We start from the raw sequence: 22,220 nt of genomic DNA on the forward strand, positions 1-22,220 counted from the left end.
CCCATCCCCCACATATTTTGTCACATAGCACTGGCTTCAGCCTTGGTCATTCACCGCTCCTAATCTCCCTATAATCTCTCTATGCACTGTCATTATCACCTACCTTTGCTTCAGGAGCCATGACTCACCTTCTCTCAGCCTAGAATAAATACCTCCCTATTTCTCCCTTTTTTTTAGCTTTAACAAAGGGTCAGTTAGACTCAAAACGTCAGCTCTTTTCTCTCCTTACAGATGCTGCCAGACCTGCTGAGATTTTCCAGCATTTTCTCTTTTGGTTTCAGATTCCAGCATCCGCAGTAATTTGCTTTTAAATTCAAACAGAGATTCTTACAGGCAGGAGGGAACAGCATCCAAGAGAGAGATTTCAGAAGGAAATTCTTTACTCAACTCAACTTGGAATTCCCCTAGACTCACATATCTTGTAACTGCTACAGTTAAAAGCAAAGTAGAAAAACCTGAACTGGGAGAATTGGCCACTGCTCTAAACTAGATTTTTCAGCACCTCTGCCTTTAGGATCTTTCTTCAAAAAAACCAAGGACATCATCGTCACACCTCCTCCTTAAAAAAAAGAACTTTATTTTAAACCCCTTAGTCTTACTGTTAGTACACTACAACATATATATTACATTGCCTCTAGGCATATAAACATTCACTATTACATTCTATTTCAGTCTGTTTACTCCTGCCACCGAATGCCTCCATCCTTCTTCATTCCAGTCTTGACTACGCATCGACAATTATATTTTCCTGTCCTACCACGTGTATAATTTTCAAACTTAATGGGTACAATAATAAGCTACATCTAAACAGTCTGGAATTTTTGTCCTTCAATTTCTCCAAAAACTTTAATGGGTTATGATCAGTATATATAATTGTCTCAGTCACATTACTGGCAATATAAATTTTAAAATGTTGTAATGCCAACTCCAAGCACAAGGTCTCCTCCTCAATTGTGAAATATTTCTGTTGATGAAATATTCAATAGGTCTTTCTATCTTTCATCATCATCTCGTAAGAGCACAGCACCAACACCTATATAACTCGTATCAAAGGCCTTGTATCGTATCATAATTGAATGACTTTGCGTAGTTAGGTGTGGCTAATACTGGGGCAGTGGTTAACACAGCTTTCAGGCTGTCAAATGCCTTCTGACATTCCTCCACCACTGAAATTTTCTGCACTTCTTCAATAAGTCAGTGAGTGGAACAGCCACATTGCTAAAATTTGGCATGAATTTCCGATAAAACCCAATGAATCCCAGGAATTGTATTACTGCTCTCTTTGTCAATGGTATGGGTAACTCTCCAATTACCTTTGTTTTCACATTCCATGGGTCCACCTGTCCATGTCCGATAAAATGGCCCAGGAACGTAAATTGGGCTTTGGCAAATTCATTCTTAGTCATACTTATCACCAAGTCTACCTTGAAAAGTTGATCAAATAATTCCATTAAGTGCTACAAATGATCCTTCCACGTGTGACTAAAACTCACCAAGTCGCCAATGTATACCACACAATTGGGTAATCCAGAAATAACTTTGTTGGTTAGTCTTTAAAATGTGGCTGGCACATTTTTCATATCAAATGATATGACTTTAAGTTGATGCAGTCCATTTATTGTTATGAAAGCTGAAATTGTCTTTGCTGTTTCAGATAAAGATCAGTATCCTCTGCAAAACTCCAATTTAGGAATATAAGTTACTTATCCCACCTTCTCAATACAGTCTTCCAAGTGTGGAATTGGATATGAATCAGACTTTGTAATTGCATTGACTTTTCAATAATCTACACACAACCAATGGGTACTATCTGGTTTTGGCACTATTACTATGGGTGAGCTCCAGTCACTGCAACTCACTTTGATTATGTTGTCTTGGGTCATGCATTCAATTTCATTTTGAACCTATAACAACTTTATGGGGTTAGGTCTTTAAGGATGTTGCTTAATTGGAAGCTGGATGCTACTTTTCACACCAGCTTCCAAAGTAACATACAAACCCTTCCTCTCTTCTACAACATTGCATCAGGATTGCTGAGGCACTGCCCTGGGACAGTGGCGGTAGCTCCATGAAACAGCCTGTTATTTTCTGTCATGATAGCAGCGTTCCTACTCTCATCCATGCCACTCTGCCAATGCTTTTGCTGCTGCCTCTCAGCCAAACAGCCCAGATTCCCACCAACTGAGCTGTAGATTGAGGTCATATAGGCTCAAAGGTAAGACTATAACACCATAAGAAATTGTAAAATAAGTCAGCTATCCAGCCCCTCAAGCCCACTCACCATTCCATAAAATTCTGGCTGATCCAACATTCCTCATGTCCACTTACCTGCCCTTTCCTCATAACCTTTGATTCACGTATTGATCAAGAATCTATCCATCTCAACCTTAAATAGGCACAGGCCTCTTCCCCCACAGCTTTCGGTAGCAAGGAGTGTCAAAGACTCTCAATCCTCTGAGACACAAAATTCTTCCTCATCTCTGTCTTAAATTGGCACCTCCTTATTCTGAGACAATGTCCTCTGATCCTAGACTCTTTCCTGAGAAGAAACATCTTTTCAGGATTTACCCTGTCAAGCTCTTCAAGAATTCTACACAATTCAGTGAGATCACCTCTCATTCTTCTAAACTCCAGTGAGAAAAGTCCAAACCTGCTGAGCCTTTGCTCATAAGACAATCCCTCCATACTGGGATCATCCTAATGAATCTTCTCTAAGCTGTCTCCAACAAAATAATACCTTTCCTTAAATAAGGGGACCAAAACCACTCAGAGTACTTCAGATGTGGTCTCACCAGTATCTTGTAAAGTTGCAGTAAGACTTCCCTACTCTATACAGTACTGCACCACCCTTAAAATAAGGACCAAGATTCCATTAGCCCTCCTGATTACCTGCTGAACCTACTTGAGAATATCCACCAAAGTCAGCGATAGTCTCAACTGGAGATCAGCAGTTTTTCACCAGCTTTGCTCCAGTTACTTAAATACTATACTGTTGTTCCTGATCCTTTCAAATAGCACCAGGGAGACCTTTCAATCTGTTTAACATCAACTGAGATGGACAGGGTTAAGACAGGGAAATGCGTGTAAAGTTGGAATATGATGTTGACATCACATCAGTATCACCACTGTAGTATTACTTTGAATTGGATACTGCCTTGTCACAGATTCAAGATCAAGCCAATCTGATCTTTCACCTTCTCTGCTGGCCTCTCTCACCAACTGACAGATCAAGTCTGTCAATCAGGAATCATGCTGACTTCTAAACAGGGACCCAGTCATGGATGAAGATCTTGACTTCCAGGGTTCCATGAGCTATCAGATACCCTGATCCTCCTGTATCAGAATATAAACATTTCTGCCTTTATTTTACATTAGTCAGACAACGGATTAGCTACTGAAGGTAGACGTTAATGAAAATAGATTGCAGACAGTAGAATCATAGAATCCCTACAGTGTAGAAACAGAGTTAAAAATCACACAACACCACGTTATAGTCCAACAGGTTTAATTGGAAGCACACTAGCTTTCGGAGTGACACTCCTTCATCAGGTGCTACCACTCTACATTTCTCCTGACTAATAACTTTAGCCTACACATCCCTGAACAATATGAACAATTTAGCATGGCCAATTCACCTATCCTGCATATCTTTGGACTGTAGAAGGAAACCCACACAGATAAGGGGAGAATGTGCAAACATCACACAGATAGTTGCCTGAGGCTGGAATTGAACTCTGGTCCCATGAGGCAGCAGTGCTAACCACTGAGCCACCGTGCTGCCCAACTTGGAAACTTGGCAGAATTTCAGTGTCAACTTGGGAACACTTACCTTTGTGGCAGCAACGTTAAACAGAAGTTATTTATGCTAGTTTTCCAAACTTGAACCTTTAAAATTCCCTTGTGTTTTTTAGGTCAATCCTGCTCAGTCTCTCGTGGTCTCATTAACACATATGATAATGAAGGCCAAAGGCACTGCAGCTTCAAGCTTCCTGATTTTGCACTTGCAAAGTAGTCAGGCTATGTGCATTGAGAATTACAAGGCTCAGCCATTGGTAGTTTGTGAGCCTGAAGACTGCATAAAATTTCAAAGGGTATTTTCACAGCTTGAGATAATATTGTGCAATTATTTTGTTTTGTTCACATTTGGCTGACAAGTCGCACCTAACTGCTTGTGACGCTGTGCAACTATGCAATTTTCATGCTGGTATTTTCCCATCATAGTTATCACAAGCAGGTATAACATTTTCAATGATCATATTCTTATGTGCCACTGTCACACAGAAGGAAGAAAAGCAGAATGGGACGGAAGAAATGAGAGTCAGGAAGCACTTAAGGAAGATGGCCTTCCATCAGATATTAACATTCCTCTCAAGAACACGCTTTAGGCAAAACATAGCACACCCTCATTCACACCCCACCCGCAATTTTGAAATACAATTTAAAGGAACCTGAGGAGCAGCTTGTTCACACAGAGGGTGGTGCATGTATAGAATGAACTGTCAGAAGAAGTGGCAGATTCAAGTACAATTACAACATTTAAAAGGCATTTGGACAGATACATGGATAGGAAAGGTTTAAAGGGATCTGGACTAAATGCAGGTAAATTAGACAATAGGTCAGTTTAGGAAACCTGGGTTGGCATGGACGAGTTGTGTTGAAGGGTCTGTTTCTGTTCTGTATGACTATGAGTCTATCCTAAGGGGTGTCTGGGATACAGCTGCAATAGCAGATGTGGATCCGATATTCTCTAGCAGAATCAGTACAAGAGCTTGGTGTACATGGATCTGAAAAGGTTAATGGTGAGGAGTGCCATAAGCATCACCTCTATGACACTTAACAAAACAGCTTTGAATCTTGAAAGAGTGAGATCAAACATCTTGTTCTCCTCAAAGTCTCTGTAATAATGCAACCTGAACCACCTGCCAACATGCAAAATAAAATCCTGTTAACTACAGGACACTCTCCTAGTCAGACCAGGAGGTGCTAAATAAGTGTAATTTTCTGCACCTAACGAGGACATGGCAGGAACCTTCATCATGAGCAGCAGCTCATACAGTCTGGTGTGTTGGCATCCTCATATACAGAGGGCTTCAGCAGACATGAACCTGCGCAAAAGCTGAAGGATCTACTGTGCCTAAAAGAGAAAATCTGAACCAGTGGATGAAATGAGAATTAGCTGGGATGACAAAACGAAAAGGGCCTTGGTGAGGCTACGCTTCAAGTATTACCTGCCGCTTTGGTCTTCCTACATAAGAAAGGATATACTTGTCATAGACTGAGTTCACTAGGCCAATGTTGGGGCCTGGGGACTGTATGATTGTCCTAGAAGGAAAACTGGTCTAGAAGGGATTGGATTTAGAAGGATGCGAGGGAATATGATTGAACCGTATAAAAGTCTAATCAGGGCTGGACAGATTAGATGCAGGAAGGATGTTTTTCTGGTTGGGGCATCGAGAATCATGGGTCACAGGATATAGGCGAGTCCATTTAGGACTGAAATGAGGCCACATTTTCTCTCTCAAAGTTTAGTGAACCTATGGAATTGTCTGCCACAGATGGCTGTGGAAGTCAAGTTGCTAAATATATTCAAGAAAGAGATCAATCATTTTTTAGATATTAAAAGGTATCAAACGGTATGGAGAAAACTCAGGGGCATGGCATCAGCATGATCATACTGAATGGTGGAGAAGTCCTGAAGGGCTGAATGGCCTACTCATGCTCCTAGTTTCTACACTTCTGTGCTCCAAAAAGGTGGGTGCAATCAACAACAGGGAGAAACAGGAAAAATGAGATCAAAACCAGCTTTTAATTAATCCCATCAGTATTACAACATGTCAAAAATTCTTTGTGGTTTGTAAAGTACTTTGGGATGCCTGAGCTCCCAAACATATTTTGATCATTTAAAACATTTAAACATTCTGAGGTGAGTCCTGTTATTCTGCACCTAAGAAAACCCAAAATGACTCTGCAGATTCAATTGGACTATCCAATCTGAGGACAAAGTAAAAAGCAAAAACACAAGAGTTACATTCTTCATCTATTTTTGGACTGTTGGATCCAATGTTAATTGTTATTAACTGGACTGAGTATACAAAGGGGGAACATTCACAAAGATCTGCTGCTCCACTTCTCTCATATGTAACAACTAAATATTTTACCTTGAAATTCTGCAAGAATTCTGATGGAGAGTTTTCAGAGCACCCACAGAAATAGCACAAAGTTAACAGACTTGGGGTTTACCCATTTCTTCTGGCTTTTTGCCAATTTGTTGCTACAGTCATGATCAAGATCAGGCCAGTACAGATTATTTCAATATCTATGTAACTGAAGAACTCTTGTGGGGCAGTGATAATGTCCCGACTCTGGACCGAGAGACCTGGGTTCAAATCTCATTTGCTCCAGAGATGTCTAATAACATCTATGAACAGGATGATTGGGAAAAATAGGTTAAATCAGAAAAAAAATTGATGATTTGAAAAATAATAAATCGGAGATGGTGGTGGTTAGTAGTTTACAAAAGTAAAGACATGCTGATGTCGGTGATGGGAAAGTCACTCAGCTGTGCGTGATAGTACTTCCGGGTGAAGAATAAGAAGAAATAAATAAAGATCAGAGTGCCCTCTTTCTCCAGTGTCGTGGTGAACATGTTCATTTTACTTGTGAAAGGTCCCTAATTTGAAACATCAAGAAGAGAACACAAATGTGCTAGAGAAAGTAAATAGAGAGAAACAGTTTCTGTTCAAAAATGGACCATGAACCAAAGGTTGCAGACTTAAAGTGCTTTGCAAATGTGAGATATGAAAAGCCTTTTCACACAGTGAGTAGTTAGGGTTATGAATGTGGCTGAGGGTTCAATTGAGGCATTCAAGAGGGCATTGAATAATTATTGGGATAGAAATACTGGGCAAGCGTATGAGGAAAAAGTTGGTATTAATGCTCATTTGAAGAATCAGTGCAGACACTGGGCACAATGGTCTCATTCTGCTCTATTACACTTCTGTAATCCTGTAAACCGCTTCAAGACCTATCACTAAATGCTCCTCTATCCATCATCATAGACGCAAAAAAACACTCAAAGTGACAGTGAAAGATTTGGCACATTTCACCCCAATGAGTCAAGTAATGATCAAGCTGCTAAGTGACTGTCCTTTTAAATTGTGTGTCGAATTCACAAAGGGCTTTAGTGATAACTCTCCCACCTGGAATATGGAGAATCCTGCCAACCGAATACTGTCAATTTGTGACATTCTTGGTAGTCATAAATTAATTACAACCTGGATGTAATGGATTAGATTCAATGAAGTTAAGCTTAAGTAAACTTAGTTAATGAATACCCAATAAGAGGCTGATGAACCCACTATGGAGGTATCGTGATCTAAATAGATCCTCATTCAAGAGTTTTGTCAGGAAAGTTACAGAGAAGCAGCATTTACAAAAGTGGAAGGATATCTATCGTCCCTTCAGCATCAAGTGAATATATTTTGGGGTAAATCTTCACTTTATGTAATAATAAACTCAGGAGAGCAAATTAACTGGAATGGAAATAAAATGCTGGAGAGATTGAAACTTGCTATTGCCAGTTTTACACAGTTTCAGAAAACCAAGGTCGACTACCTTGTGGTTAAACTGTACAGTAGAAATCTACTCAGATGTAGCTATTCAATGAGGTAAAAAGAATGAATGACTGCAGATGCTGGAAACCAGATTCTAGATCAGTGGTGCTGGAAGAGCACAGCAATTCAGGCAGCATCCGAGGACAGGCAAAATCGACGTTTCGGGCAAAATGTCTAATGTAGAACAAAAATGATGGTATTTAGATACCCTTCAAAGCAGAACTAAAATCAAGAGAACCAGGAACAAAACCAAAAATAAATTGTGAAAACATTCAACATATCAAGCAGCGACAGAAGTGATGAGGCAGGTTAGCGAGAAGGGCATTTAATTGGCAGGTTGATAGCATAATTTAACCCTGCCACCTTCCAGCCTCGAAAAGAATTAAAGTCTGGACGGGAAGGTTCTATGGTCAACATCCCCAACTTGCTGCCAGTGGAGGCCCCAGCCTTAAAGAACACTGTGAATAAAACAGGTGCAAGCTCACCTGCAGATATATGGCCTTATGCTGGCTCCTGTTTACTTAAAGGATCAGGAGTTGGCAGAAGGACCCTTGATACCTGATCAAGGTGTGGATACAGGCCAGGGCTGTTGCAATCCTCATGTCTGGAACTCCGTAGCAATTCCAGGCTGCAGTTCCAGCTGAAGCTATGATTTCCTGTGAGGTACTGCAGAGGTTGAAGCTGACAGCCTCTGATTAATCAGAAGCTCCTGGGAAGCAGAATCTCTGCCCCTAGGGCTTAATTCCAGGGTACAACCCGCTGGTGCCCAAAAACTATTCAAGTGGCAAAAGATCTGATAAGATTACTTCAGGAGATGCAACACAGGTCTCTTGTTGGCTTTAATTTCTCAGGTTGATGACCTTTCATCACCCAACCACCTCGTAGCCCAACACTTTAACTCCCCCTCCCACTCCACCAAGGACATGCAGGTCCTTGGACTCCTCCATCGCCAGACCATGGCAACACGACGGTTGGAGGAAGAGCGCCTCATCTTCTGCCTGGGAACCCTCCAACCACAAGTCCTGAAGAAGGACTTATGACCGAAACGTCGATTCTCCTGTTCCTTGGATGCTGCCTGACTTGCTGCGCTTTTCCAGCAACACATTTTCAGCTCTGATCTCCAGCATCTGCAGCCCTCACTTTATTTCAAAGACCTTTCATCAGAATCATTCTTCTTTTTTACCCTCATTGGACATTTTGGAGACTTTTCCTGACAAGGAAATCTATACAAACATGTGCTTAATATTTATCTCATTACTGAAACAAGAAGACAGCATTGTTCTGCATATCTTAAAGGTAACTCATGCAATCATGGGCCAAAATTCTGGGCGTGTTACTCTATAGAGATGAGGAACCTTCTTAATGAGTAAAAAGACTGCATCATTTATAGAATCCTTTTGCCATTTTTTTTTCTATCTTGTGACCCAACATTGAAATGTTATTCTTGGTTTAGTTGTGATTTCTGCTTTGGAAAAGGAGCAGGGGCCAAACTAAACCACTAGGGCAATAGAAAATGTTTGGGTCTATTTTTTCTACCTATTTTTCCTTCACAGTTTGCATTTATTTTACACTTCTCGTTGTCCTGCCAGATTATCACCTACATGGAATTGAGAAAAATCTATGTAATACATCTTTTTTTTTTGGAAGGAGGGGGCTATTTTGCAGATAAGTGCAGGTCACCTGCATTTAAGCAAAGCTGTATGCACAAGATTCTGAGTAATATTTGTCCATCTTGATACTTAGATATTTAATAGCAATATCACTTTGGTGCATTATATAGCCAATCAATCCCTTTGAATAGCAGGGTGAAGTTTTCTACTGTGGGAATATGTAACAAAATAGTAAATACACATTTGCAATTTTTAAAAATTCATTTGTGTGACATGGGGCATCACTGGCTGGCCAGCATTTATTGGCCATTACTATTTGCTGCCTCCTTGAACCGCTGCAGTCCATATACTGTAGACTGACCCACAATGGCATGAGAGAGGAAATATAGGATTTTGACCCAGTGACAATGAAGAAATGGCGATATATTTCCAAATCAGGATGGTGAGTGTCTTGATGGGGAACTTACAGGTGGTGGTGTTCTCATTTATTTGCTGCCTTTCTCCTTCTAAACGGAAGTGATTGTGGGTTTGGAAGGCACTATCTAATGATCTTTGGTGAAGTTCTATAGTGCATCTTGTAGATAGTGCACAGTGCTGCTACTGAACATCAGTGGTGTGTTATGGACCATGCTAGACCCCCTCAGGAAAGTAGCCCGGTCCCTAGCTTTGCTAGTTGTTTTAAGCAGGTGTAAGGTGGATAGTCCAGGAGTGACGCAGCTGGCCTGACCACTTAGTTTTAAACAAAACAGAGTTTTTTGCAAGATTACTGAATAAATCACAAACAAAAGAGAACAGAATACAGAATAACTTAACTTATCCAAAAACACAGCCGATTATCCCAACTTAATGATGCTGTTCCAAATACTTGCCACAATCCCCAGCAACACTGCTTGGCAAAAAAGATAAAATCAAACACAGGGTCTTACAGGAGAAAGAAAGAGAGAGAGAGAGAGAGAGTTGGCAGAGGCATTCAGTATACAACACCTTCTTCTATGTCACTGTTTCTTGGACCAGCAGCCTCAAACTGACTGCTTTCAATGAACAGCCAGATTGCTATATAAAAAAAACCAAACCAAAGAAAAGCTGAGCTGGGAGAACTAGCCACACCCCTTTCATTGTACCAATGTTTTTTTAAACTTGAAAGCCTTTTGCCTGAGGCAGTGTCTGTTAGCTGTGATCAAATTGGTCTAAGACCTTTCAAACCTAAGCTTTTCAGAATCGCTGCTGTTACGACCTCTCTGAAAAAAAATGCCAAGGACAACATAATCTTGTTAAAGGAGCAGCATCATCACAGTGTGGAAGGAGTGAATATTTGCAGACATGGTGCCAATCAAGCGGGCTGCTTTGTTCTGAATGGTGTCAAGCTTTTGTGTTTGGATCTGCATCTATCCAGACAAGTGGGAGTTTTCTATCAATCCTGACTTGTGCCTTATAGATGGTGGATAGGCTCTGGGAAGTCTGGAGGTGAGTTACTCGCCACAGTATTCCTAACCTCTGACCTACACTTGTGGCCATTGTGTTTATGTGGCAAGACAAGTTGAGTTTTAAATTTTGCAGAATGTAGTGATTCTAAATTTTACTTCATTTTAATGTATTGGCAGACTGCCAATCCAGGCAAATGTAGCCTTTATCTGTACAATCAGCAGCTCAATGCAGTACTGTGCTCTCCAATGCACCTCCAAAACCACTATTACAAGTAAAGGGTATTTTCTCAATACTCTCCAAAGTACCGCAGTGTAGGAAAATGAATTGTGCTTTATGTTTTTGACAGTACTCCAAATGACCACTATTTAACTATAGAGCAATGTACTCAGTACATTTGACACTATTATCACAGTATGATGTGAACTTAATTTTAATTATTTACTTCTTCAGGCTTTTCAATGGTATACTGAAATGAAGTATGATGTGGTCTTTCTTGAGCTGCTTTGCTTCAAAGTAATCAATCACATAAGAATATTTATAATTTGGCTGAGACACAGTGACTGCTGGAGAAACTCAGCAGAACTGGCAGCATCTGTGGAGATGCTGTTTCAAGTCCAGTATGACTCGTCATCAGAGCTGAAATGGGATAGAAAGTATTTTGGTCAATGTTTTTGACAGAGGCAGAGGAGGAGCAAAGGGAGCAGGTGGTGTGGGGACCCAAAACAATGGGTTGCTGATGTTGGCTTCAGAGCTGTAAAATGGGTGTAAATTAAGGCACAAAAAGAGAGGCCGTGTATCGACTCTACTAAGAATGAAGCAAACAAGACATAAATAAGATAAAGCTGGGGGAGAGGGGATTGTTACATCTTGGTCCATTTCTTACACTTCCTCATTCCCCAACAGCATCCTCACATGCCATTGCAGAAGACGTAACACTCATCCACTTGCCTCCTCATTGCTCAAACGTACCTTACAGTTAAAGCAGCATTTCATATGTACTTCTTTAATCTAGTCACCTTTATTTACTATTCACATTATGGTCTCCTTTACATTGGCAAGACCAAATGCAGACTGAGTAACTGTTTTGTAGAATGTCTCTTCTCTGTCCATAAGAGTGACCCTGGTCTAACAGTTGTTAGCCAGTTCAATGAACCTCCTTGCTCTGATGCTAACATTTTATCTTGGGCCAGCATGGTGGCTCAGTCTTGCACACTGCTACCTCACAATACAAGGGACCTGGGTTTGATTCTAGCCTTGGGTGACTGTGCAAACTCCACACAGACATTCTCCCCATCTCTGCATGGGTTTCTGCTGGGTTTCTTCCCACAGTCCAAAGATGTGCAGGTTAGGTGGATTGGCCATACTAAGTTATCCCATTGTGTCGAGGGTTGTGTAGGCTAGGTGGATTAGCCATTTGAAATCCAGGTTACAGGGATAGGTGGGAGCCTGGGTCTGGGTGGAATGGTCTCCGGAGGGTCAATGCAGACTTGATGGGCCAAATGGCTTCTTCTGCACTGTTAAGTAGAATGCAAGCTGGAAGACCAAATACCCCATTTTCTGATGAAATACTTTACAGCCTCAAGGATTTGATATTGAATTGTGTAACCTCAGAGACTGATGAAATGCTGTCTGTTGTCCATCTTTCTTCTCCATTATTCTCTCCCCCATCCCACCACAAGATCTTGTTTACTTTGTTGTCAGTAGAGTGGACACATTCTCTCCCTTACAAACCTCAACTGACAAACCATTTTATGTATCACTTCTTGTTTTTCACCAACATTAACAATCCTTTGTGTTTGTACTGGGCCTCCACATCAGCCATTCCCTTTTCCCTTCCTGTGGTTCTGTCAAAGGTAATTAAAGAAAAACACTTTTCCAACTCTTTCAGTTCTGAAGAAGAGGTATACTGATCTTGAAATGTTAACTTTGATTTTCTCTCTCTCCACAGATCCTGTCAGACCTGTTGAGTTTCACCAACATTTTCTGTGCTTTTTTCAGATTTTCAGCATCTGCAATATTTTGCTTTAATATACTACTGGGCTCAGAGTTAAATGATTATAACTTACTTTACATAATACAAAAATAGCAAGCATACTTTTCTCTAGATCAATAAGAGGCCATTCAAGCATAGTGAGCAAAAAAAGTTAGGAGATTCTATAATTAGGGGTACTGTAGGCAAACTAAAATAGGATGTGCAGGGAATTTAGGAAGGAAGAGGTTCAACCAAGCCAGAAAAAAGAAGGGGACTCTTTGTACTCTTTGTAAGAGGACCAAGTCTCCCACATGGTGCGTTGCCTGCTTGGTGCCAAGGTAAGGGACATCTCAAATAGGATATTGGAATGAAAGGGAGAACAATTCAATTATTGTGGTCCATTTTGGGGTGAACAACAGAGGCAAGAGATCCTGTTTGGGGAATATCAGGAATTAGGAACAAAATTAAAAAGCAGAACCTCAAATGTTATAATCGCTGGACTACTACAAGAGCCACTTGCAAATTGGCATACAGATTTTAAAAATTGGTAAGTAAACACAACGCTAAAGGAAAGATGTGGGAAAAAGAGGTTCTATTTCATGGGACACTGGTATCAATAATGGGACAGGAATGCATTGTGTCATTGGGACAGGCTTCACCTGAACCGATCTGGAACCAATGTCTTTGTAGAAAGGCTAAGTAGGGTGGTCACAAGGACTTTTACCTAGGCAGGGAGGGCTCTGGAAAAGCGATGGGGGTGCAATTAATAATTAAATAATATGACAGAGTGTAAAGAAACAGTCAGGAATCATACTTCAGGTACAGCAGGTAATGGGAAAACTATAAGAAGTGCATTGATTAAATTGGAAAAAAGAAATAATAAATAGGCAAACAAAGCATGAGTGCTGAGGAACGGTTGCAGTTTACGGCCCAAATAAGAATGCTGCACACAAAGAAGGGGAGTTACTTTGGTAGTGGGTAAGGTGTTGGAAAAGCTTATAAGAGATAGGATTTATAATCTTCTGGAAAGGAATAATTTGATTAGGGATAGTCAACACGGCTTTGTGAAGGGTAGGTCATGCCTCACTAACCTTATTGAGTTCTTCGCGAAGGTGACGAAACAGGTGGATGAAGGTAAGGCGGTTGATGTGGTGTACGTGGACTTCAGTAAGGCATTTGATAAGGTTCCACATGGTAGGCTACTGCACAAAATAAGGAGTTTACGGATTGAAGATGATTTAGCAGTTTGGATCAGAAAATGGCTAGCTGAAAGAAGACAAAGGGTGGTGATTGAGGGGAAATGTTCATCCTGGAGCTCAGTTATGAGTGGTGTGCCACAATGATCTGTTTTGAGGCCACTGCTGTTTGTCATTTTTATAAATGATCTGGATGTGGGTGTAGAAGGATGGTTTAGTAAATTTGCAGATGACACTAAGACAGGCAGAGTTGTAGACAGTGCCGAAGGATGTTGTGGGTTACAAAGGGACATAGATAAGATGCAGAACTAGGCTAAGTAACAGCAAATGGAGTTTAATGCAGAAAGGTGTGAGGTAGTTTACTTTGGAAGAAGTAACAGGAATGCAGAGTACTGGGTTAATGGTAAACTTATTGGCAGTGTAGATGAACAGAGAGATTTCTGTGTCCAGGTACATAAATCCCTAAAAGTTGCCACCCAGGTTGATAGGGTTGTTAAGAAGGTTGTTAAGAATGTGTTAGCATTTATTGGTAGGGGGATTGAATTTCGGAGCCGTGAGGTCATATTTGAGCTGTACAAGACACTGGTAAGGCCACACCAGGAATATTGCGTGCAGTTCTGGTCACCGCATTATAGGAAGGATGTAAAGTTCTATGTTCTATATTCTAAATACACAGAGTGTAAGGAATAAGTGAAATGAGCCATTGGCACAATTTCAAACTGGAGATTACAGATATAATAGCCATTACTGAAACATGGCTGCAGGATGGCTGGGACTGGGAAATGAACATACAGGCTTATAAGGTTTAAAGGATGGACAGAGAAAATTGCAGAGAACGTGAAGTAGTCTTACTGATTAGAAAGAAAACTTCAATGGTGAGGGAGGATATTATATGGGTAAAGCATTTAGTGAAAAAAAAGAGGAACTGAGGAATGGGAAAGATCTAAAACCATAACATGTGTTGTGTACAGAACCCCTGGTAGCGGCTCTGAAGTGCTAGGTTGTATGACTGCAGAAATTAAGGCATGTGTATAGCAAAGCAAAAGTACAATTAATGGAAGATTTTAACTTTAACATTGTTGCTTGTCCGCCTCTTCCAGTCTATCAGAAAGGTAGTAAATTTCTGGAGTGTGTCAGAGATAGTTTCCTTTTGCAATATGGCCAAATTGCAAGGGACAAGCAATATTGGATTTAGTAATGAGTAATAATCCAGATTTAATTAGTGACCTAATCGTGCATAAATATTTGTTAAATAGCGATCATAACGTGATTGAGTTCAATGTAGCATTTGAAAGTGAAAAGCACGAACCAGCTACTAAAGTTTAGGCAAGGCCTATTTTAATGAGATGAGAGTAACTGTCCACAATAAACTGTGAATATCTGCTAATGGGTAAAACAACTGAAAAGCAATGGAGCATGTTGAAAGAAAATTTAATGCAATAAAAATTGAGTTTATACCCATGAGGAAGAAAAGCTCAGCTTCACAAAAAAAGCATGGACTTGGATAACTAAAGAGATAAAGGGACAGCATAAAAAAACAACTAAAAAAGTTTACAAAATGAAAAAAAAAGCACAGTTCCAGCTGAATGGGAAAGATACAAAGAACAGCAAAGGGCCACAAAGCAGTTTATAAGAGCTACTAAAAGGGATTATGTGAGGAAACTTGCAAAGGACATCAAAATCAATAACAAGAAATTTTACAGCTACATAAATGGAAAGCAGGTGGTCGGGAGCAATGTTGGTCCACTAAAGATTGAATGTGGGAACTGAAAGTATCAAAGACTATGGGGAAATGGCAGAAATGTTGAATAATTATTTCACCTCAAAATTTACAGTAAGAAAGGAAGATACCTTGCTGAAAGTCACAAGGAAATTAATAGTGGATCAAAGAAAGGAATTGAATAAAATTAATAGAAGTTAAATATTGGTAATGAGGAAATTAATGGAATTAAAGAGTGACAGATCTGTAGGACCTGACAGTTTTCATCTGAGGGTATTAAAGGAAGAGCACATTGTAAATGCCCTAACTATAATCTTTCAGAGGTCCCTAGACATAGGGGTTGTCCCACTGGATTGGAAAATTTCACATTACTTCGCTTTTTAAGGAGGACAAAAAAAGGAGGAAAACCAGGAAATCATAGACCAGTTTGTCTCATATCTGTGGTGGGTAATTTTTGGAATCAATAATCATCGATGAGGTAACTGAACATCTTGAAACTTTTGAGTTAATCAGGAAGAGCTAGCATGGAATCATGGAAGATTTCAACTCTAACATAGATTGGGGGAAGTCTTCAAGATATTAACAGGAAAAGGCGGAGTAGAAAAAGATAAACAATTTACAGACAGGGAGTAGAAGGAGATCGTTCATGTGCAGGCAGATGGAATTAATTTGGAATGACACCATGGTCAGCATAGGCATGGGGGCCGAAGGGTCTATTATTATAGTGTCCTATTTTATTCCCACTAGTTGGGCATTGTAGAACTAAGCAGAGCCTAAGAATTAGGACCAGACAATTCAGGAGAGAATTCTACTCATTTGGTAGTAGACGATTGAAATTCTCTTTCACAAATGGCAGTGAATGCTAGATCAGTTGTTAATTTAAAATCTGAGATAGATCAATATTTGTTAAGCAATGGTATTAAGGGATATGTGCTGAAGGCAAGTAAATGGAATTAGGCCACGGATTAGCCTTGATCTCATTGAATGGTGAAGAGCCTTGAGGGGTTGTTCCCATGTTCCTATGTACTCTCTTACATTCTGCCTTTGGACTTAGCTATGACTTTGCAGCTTCTTTCACCTTCTGTTAAAAATCTGACTAATCTTGCTGAACCTGATTTGTCTACTCTTGTTTCACTTTGTGTAATTTTAACAAACTGCCAAATCATCCTGACCAAACTATCAGTGCCTAGCAAAAAGACATTTATTGAGCACAAAAACTGTCACTTTTCATTACATGCTTTGGAAGAATAGAAATGCCATTTGCATTATACTGCTTTCACTTTTCTAACATAAATGTTTGTGAATACACATTGTTTTAATTATCAACATGTTAAAATTAACCCATTTTGCATTCTTTGAAAATATGGTCCCAAAAATCCTGACCCATTACAAATTCCAAACAAAATCTTACATAGACACAGCAATAGATCACTAAGACCCTCAGGTCTGTTCATATTCAATAAGACCATGATTGATCTTTGAGTTAAACATGAATCTGCATTTGGCTCTATGTCACTGAACAGAAGTTTATCAATCTCAGGTTTAAAGTGAACAATTGACAAAGTATCAGTTATTACTTGTGGAATAGATTTCAAACTTCTGGCATTCCATCTATGTAGAAGTATTTGGTCATTTATTCATTGGACTTCAATCAGATGGCTATACAGTATTAATCTCCAATGCAAAGCAGTTTTTGCATGAAAAAGTGTAACTCTTACTCAAATTATTGAAATCATTAACTATATCCCTGAGGATAGGCAATTCACAAGTTTTAAAAAAAGGCAAATGGTTAGTGGAAAACATGAGCAGTACACCTAGAGGGAAAGAAACAATAACACTTAGGACCTACATTCAATCTGGTCTAACGAAATTGTTGATGGCTTGATTTCATGCTGATGTAATTCACTCAAGTGAACACAACAGTAGCACAATCATGACTTTGAAGAGACCTAAGACATTTGGGGCCAATTTTCAAAACAAGTTTGAATTTTCAAAGCAGGCAATATAAATCCAACCTAATAATAAGGTCACTGCCTGAGGTGTTCCCACCATTGTATATCAAGGGACTGGAAACTTTGGTCTGTATGCCTGACAAGGAATGAAAGTTGCCAATATCAAGAGTTATATAGCATGTTCCACTCAATATAAGTGTACATGAAAAGTTTTGTTTTATTGCACTTTCCATAATATTCAAGTTCGATGTATTGTAATGGCCTTTTTAGTTTAAACATTTTATAAAGTTTTTGGTCGGAAAAAAACGTCAAACTCTTTCCCTGAGAAGTGTAATTCCAACGATGTTTATTTAAATTTAGCATTTTTTTTATCTGGACTCTTCGCTTATCACTATCTGAATCAATGAATATTGGCGGGTTTGTGATTCCAGTATAAACGTACAGAAACACGTAAAATAAATATGCAGGATAGAAGAGTTGTTCCTCACTCCAAAACAAAGAGTACCGACTACAGTCAAGTAGCGTCCCGATTCTATTGGGGAGCAACTTCAACCTGCTACCGGCTAGTCACTGTAGAGTACAATGTGTCCAGACAGAAATGCCACACGTACCTTGCATATTCAGCCGGGCAACGAACCAGGACATAGAAAGAAATGTACCCAGGACGAGCACTGTTAAAATACTTTCATTCCTGAACTTCATCTCATGTCAGAAAGAGATGACAAAGCGGACAGGTGTTTGCTGGTGCTGGGTATCGTGTCGTTTGAGGTCTGGGAGCGGGCTTTGAGATTAATCCAGGTCAGCACTGTCTCTCACTCTCTCCAATAGTCCTGCTTTTGATTTGCGCCTCTCACTCAATCTTCAGCTATTGTCCACAGAATCTAATGTGAGCACTGTTCCACCTTGGAAATGTATTCTCTCTCTTCCTTCATGCCGTGCAGTTCTTAGCTTGTTCAAAAGTTCCCTTTCCCGGATTTACGTTTTTAATTAATCTCCACTCTTTTCTCTTCCGGGATTTCCCCAATCATTGTTTTCTATCTCTTTCTTCTCCGGCAGCTCCCCTCTTTGAGTTGCTGCTGAGTTCAGTGACACGCTCAGAGATCCCTGGCTTAGTCCCGACCGAATGTCTCTTTCAGCTCAGACGATTGTCATGGTTTCACGAGTCTCTGTTATTAACCCCGTGGGTCTCCGCCCTGACCGCCGCTAGCCTTCCTTCCTCTTGAGTCGTCGCTGAAGCAGCTGGTCTCCCCTCTCTCACACACAACAAACACACGCATCCAGTTCCTTTATTTTCTTTCACTTCTCTCTCAGACATCAACAGGGGCTGCACTCTGTGTTACTTAGGTGTTGCTTCCCGTGTGTTTCTATCTCGGATATCGTTCTTCCTAGGTGTCTTCCGCGTGTTGCCCCTGAGCGGATCTCAGGCATTGCTCTATGAAGACGTCGGGTTTGTCCCCTGATTGTGTTTGCAGGGTTTACTCCGTGTGTGTGTAGATGTGAGGTTTGTTGCCTGTGTGTATTTTGGGGTTTACTGCCTGTGCTTATATTAGGGTTTGCTCCCTTTGTGTGACTGTGAGGTTTGTTCCCTGTGTGTATACACTGGTGAGGTTTGGTCCTTGTATGTGTATTTTGAGCTTTACTCCCTGTGTATTGTTGTGGTGCAGCTGCTTACAGCTTTTTCAGATATTGTTCCTTCGCTCTACCCTAGATCTGTTTTCTATTTTTACTTTCTGCCCCTCATTTTCCAACAATGCCAATCACAAAATAAAGCATAGACTATAAGTGGTCTGCTGCCTATAACTGCACGAATTTTATTCGGCCCATTCATTTACACTATCTTTCAATTCCTGTTGCATAACTAATGTGTGCATTGGTCATTTTTGTATTTCTAATTATGATGTGCTTGCGATTATAACGACGATAAAAATAACTCACGGGATTTGTGAAAGTGATGATTTTATATTACATTTAAATACTTAAATTATTTAGGAAAGATGTTTTCTTGGGTATCTCTATTCTTATGCTAACTGTGGCAGTTACAGGGGTTAGTTTTTTGATCGAATGAGGAGCTGAGCCAAATACTGTCAGTAGATGTTTCTTAACGTGAAAACATCTATTTATGAGTAGGGATGAAATTAATTTCAACCCCATCTAGTGGCATCCTTCTGTAGTGCAACGTTTGTCGCAGCTGATGAGAAGGTAGACTTCTACAGAAATTTATGGTTAATTCCCACGATGTTTCTGTGGACGTTTTTTTCCAACCAATCTGTTCAGAAATATTATGATACAGCTCCGGAGTAGGGGGCTCAGAGGTCGGGTCAGCACCCCTTATATAGAGTTTGTGGGCACTTTAGGTACACAGTTAATTTTACACCTGTTAATGATTTTTTTTAAAGGACGTAACAAAATTATCCGATCAGTTGTGGGCCTCGCTGCCTCTATTGCTGAATGAACGTGTTCGCTGGCAGCAGAAATAACACGATGAGGAATTCGGATTTGCCAACGCAACATAATTCAGTTTATGTCAAATGCAGAGGAGGGGGACCTGGTAGCAGTGGTAATGTCACTAAAGCTAGCCAAGCATAGAATCATAGCATCCGTAAAATGCGGCAAGAGGCCATTCGGCCCATCCAGTCCGCACCGACCTCCGAATAGTACCCCACCCTATCCCCGGAACCCCAATCCACCTAGTCTGCACATCTTGGACACGACAGCATTCCCAACCCACCTAACCTGCACATCTTTGGACTGTGGGAGGAAATCCACACAGACATGGGAATGACAAACAAACTCTACATAGACAGCTACCCAAGGCTAGTAACAAACCCGGGTCCCTAGCACTGTGAGGCAGCAGTGCTCACCACTGAGCCACCGTTGTATCCAAGCCCAGCATAATGTTCTCGGGGCATGAGTTCAAACCCCATACAATGGTGAAACCTGAATTTACCCAAACAGTAAGAAAGACAGGAATGTAGAGCTAGCTTCATGGTGGCCATGTAACCACTGTCAATTGTTCTTAGAAAAAACAAAAGTCTGATTTTCTAAAATCCTTCAGAGTAGGATATCTGCTGGTTTACTTGTGACTCCAAATCCTTTGCAATGTACTCAATTCTTAACTGCCCTTGGGCAATTATGGGTGGACAATCAATACCAATTTAGACAATGGTGACTGCACTGCATCAAAAGGTTTTTTAAAAATGCTGCCCAACCAGTTCACATTTATAAAACAAACACAGAGAATGCTGCAGAAACTCAGCAGCTCTGTTAGCATCAGTGGAAAGAAAAACAGAGTTGTTTTGTTCTGAAAAACAAGTCATACCAGACTTAAAATGTTGACTGTTTCTCTCTTCACAAAATGCTGCCAGATCTACTGAGTTTCTGTTTGTTTCAAATTTGTAACATTGAGTGTTTTGTCTATATATCATTTTTAAATTGACATCTCCCAGGTTCATTTGGTGTTTGAATGTTTTCCCTACCTTCCTACTGAGATGTGTTAGATGTGTTTTGGTATCAGAAAGATTGATTTGCATTTTCTTTCTGACCCCACAGTAGTTCTAAAGAACTTACAGGGATATTGTGGTTTTAAAAAAATAAATACAATGCTGAAGGTATTATTAATTAAAATGTGGAGGAAATAATCAACAAGTTAGAAGAGAAAGTTATTGCTTGGAGTTGGATAGAGGTGAAGTAGCCTAATCTTATCAGACCATTAGACTTGAGGGTCAGAAAAGGAGAATTTCATGACAACCGCAAGTGGTAATAGGAATTAAACCAGCCATCCAGCCAACTGAGCGAAATCAACCCTCTACTGAGTCAAATATATCACTTCTGAATTTATACAAGCCTCAGATTATCTCCAAGCACCTTACATCCAAATACTTTTGAACTATTGTAAAGTAAACTGTACAGCCCATTGGTACATGGGAGACTCCGAGGCAGCAATCTCATGGTGATCAGATAATCTTGTGCTACTGACTGCTGGATAAATATTAGCTACCACACTGGGGAGAACTCCTTTAGTCTTTGCAACAGTGCCATGGAAACGTTTAAGACTAGCAGAGCCAGCTGACAATTTATCCTCCAGTACAAAAACAGCATCTCCAACAGATGCAACACTACATAGGCAGTGAGTACATCCCCTGCAGTTACAGTGACAATCAGAGCAGTGTACAAAATTGCTCACTGAGTACTGTCCTGTCGTGTCAAGCTCAGATTGTGTTAAATCCCTGGGGTGAAACCTTTTAACAATTTATTTAGGTTACTTGTAGCAAATTTATATTTAAAACGTATACCTTGGAAATGTGTTATGTTACATTAAAAAGTGTTGGAATTAATGCATTAATGTTTATTAAAATGACAAAAGGTATTTTATATTTACAAAGAAAATCAAAGGTGACACTACAAGGGAAAGTAAACAATTCCTTCCAGTAATAGTTAACAAAATTATGGTTTCACAGCAACAGCAATTACGTTGACAATATGGACAGGTAGTCTTTGTGAGAAGTCAGTGGTGTGATATATACAATTGTGAGTACCACTATGGTTGAACAGTAAAGGAGGAATAAGCCATTCAGCCTCTTCTGCCTACTCCACCATTCAAAATCATGGCTGATCATTTACTATCCCTTAGATTTCTTTGATACCTAGAAATCAAGCAGATTCTGCATTGAACAAATGCAATGGCTAAGGTTCAAAAACGATCCAGGGTAGAAAATTCCAAAGATCAGTACCC

At 40.1% G+C, this 22,220-nt stretch overlaps 1 protein-coding gene across 3 annotated transcripts in view; it reads right to left on the reverse strand.

The window, feature by feature from the left end:
* The window catches only part of LOC122539369 (alpha-1,3-mannosyl-glycoprotein 4-beta-N-acetylglucosaminyltransferase B-like), a 247,271-nt gene that overhangs the window by 223,974 nt on the left and 1,077 nt on the right, over window positions 1-22,220 (reverse strand). Inside the window, exon 1 of one of the 3 annotated variants that reach the window (XM_043674129.1) lies at window positions 18,100-18,934. The exons of 1 other annotated variant lie outside the window; for it this stretch is intronic. In XM_043674129.1, the coding sequence (XP_043530064.1) occupies window positions 18,100-18,190 (91 nt within the window). In that variant the 5' untranslated portion in view covers window positions 18,191-18,934. Of the gene's footprint in view, window positions 1-18,099; window positions 18,935-22,220 lie in introns of those variants that run through there. One more of the 3 variants, XM_043674128.1, reaches the window with a different exon arrangement.

Source organism: Chiloscyllium plagiosum, chromosome 32, assembly GCF_004010195.1.
Source record: "Chiloscyllium plagiosum isolate BGI_BamShark_2017 chromosome 32, ASM401019v2, whole genome shotgun sequence".
In the NCBI taxonomy this organism is placed as follows: domain Eukaryota; kingdom Metazoa; phylum Chordata; class Chondrichthyes; order Orectolobiformes; family Hemiscylliidae; genus Chiloscyllium; species Chiloscyllium plagiosum.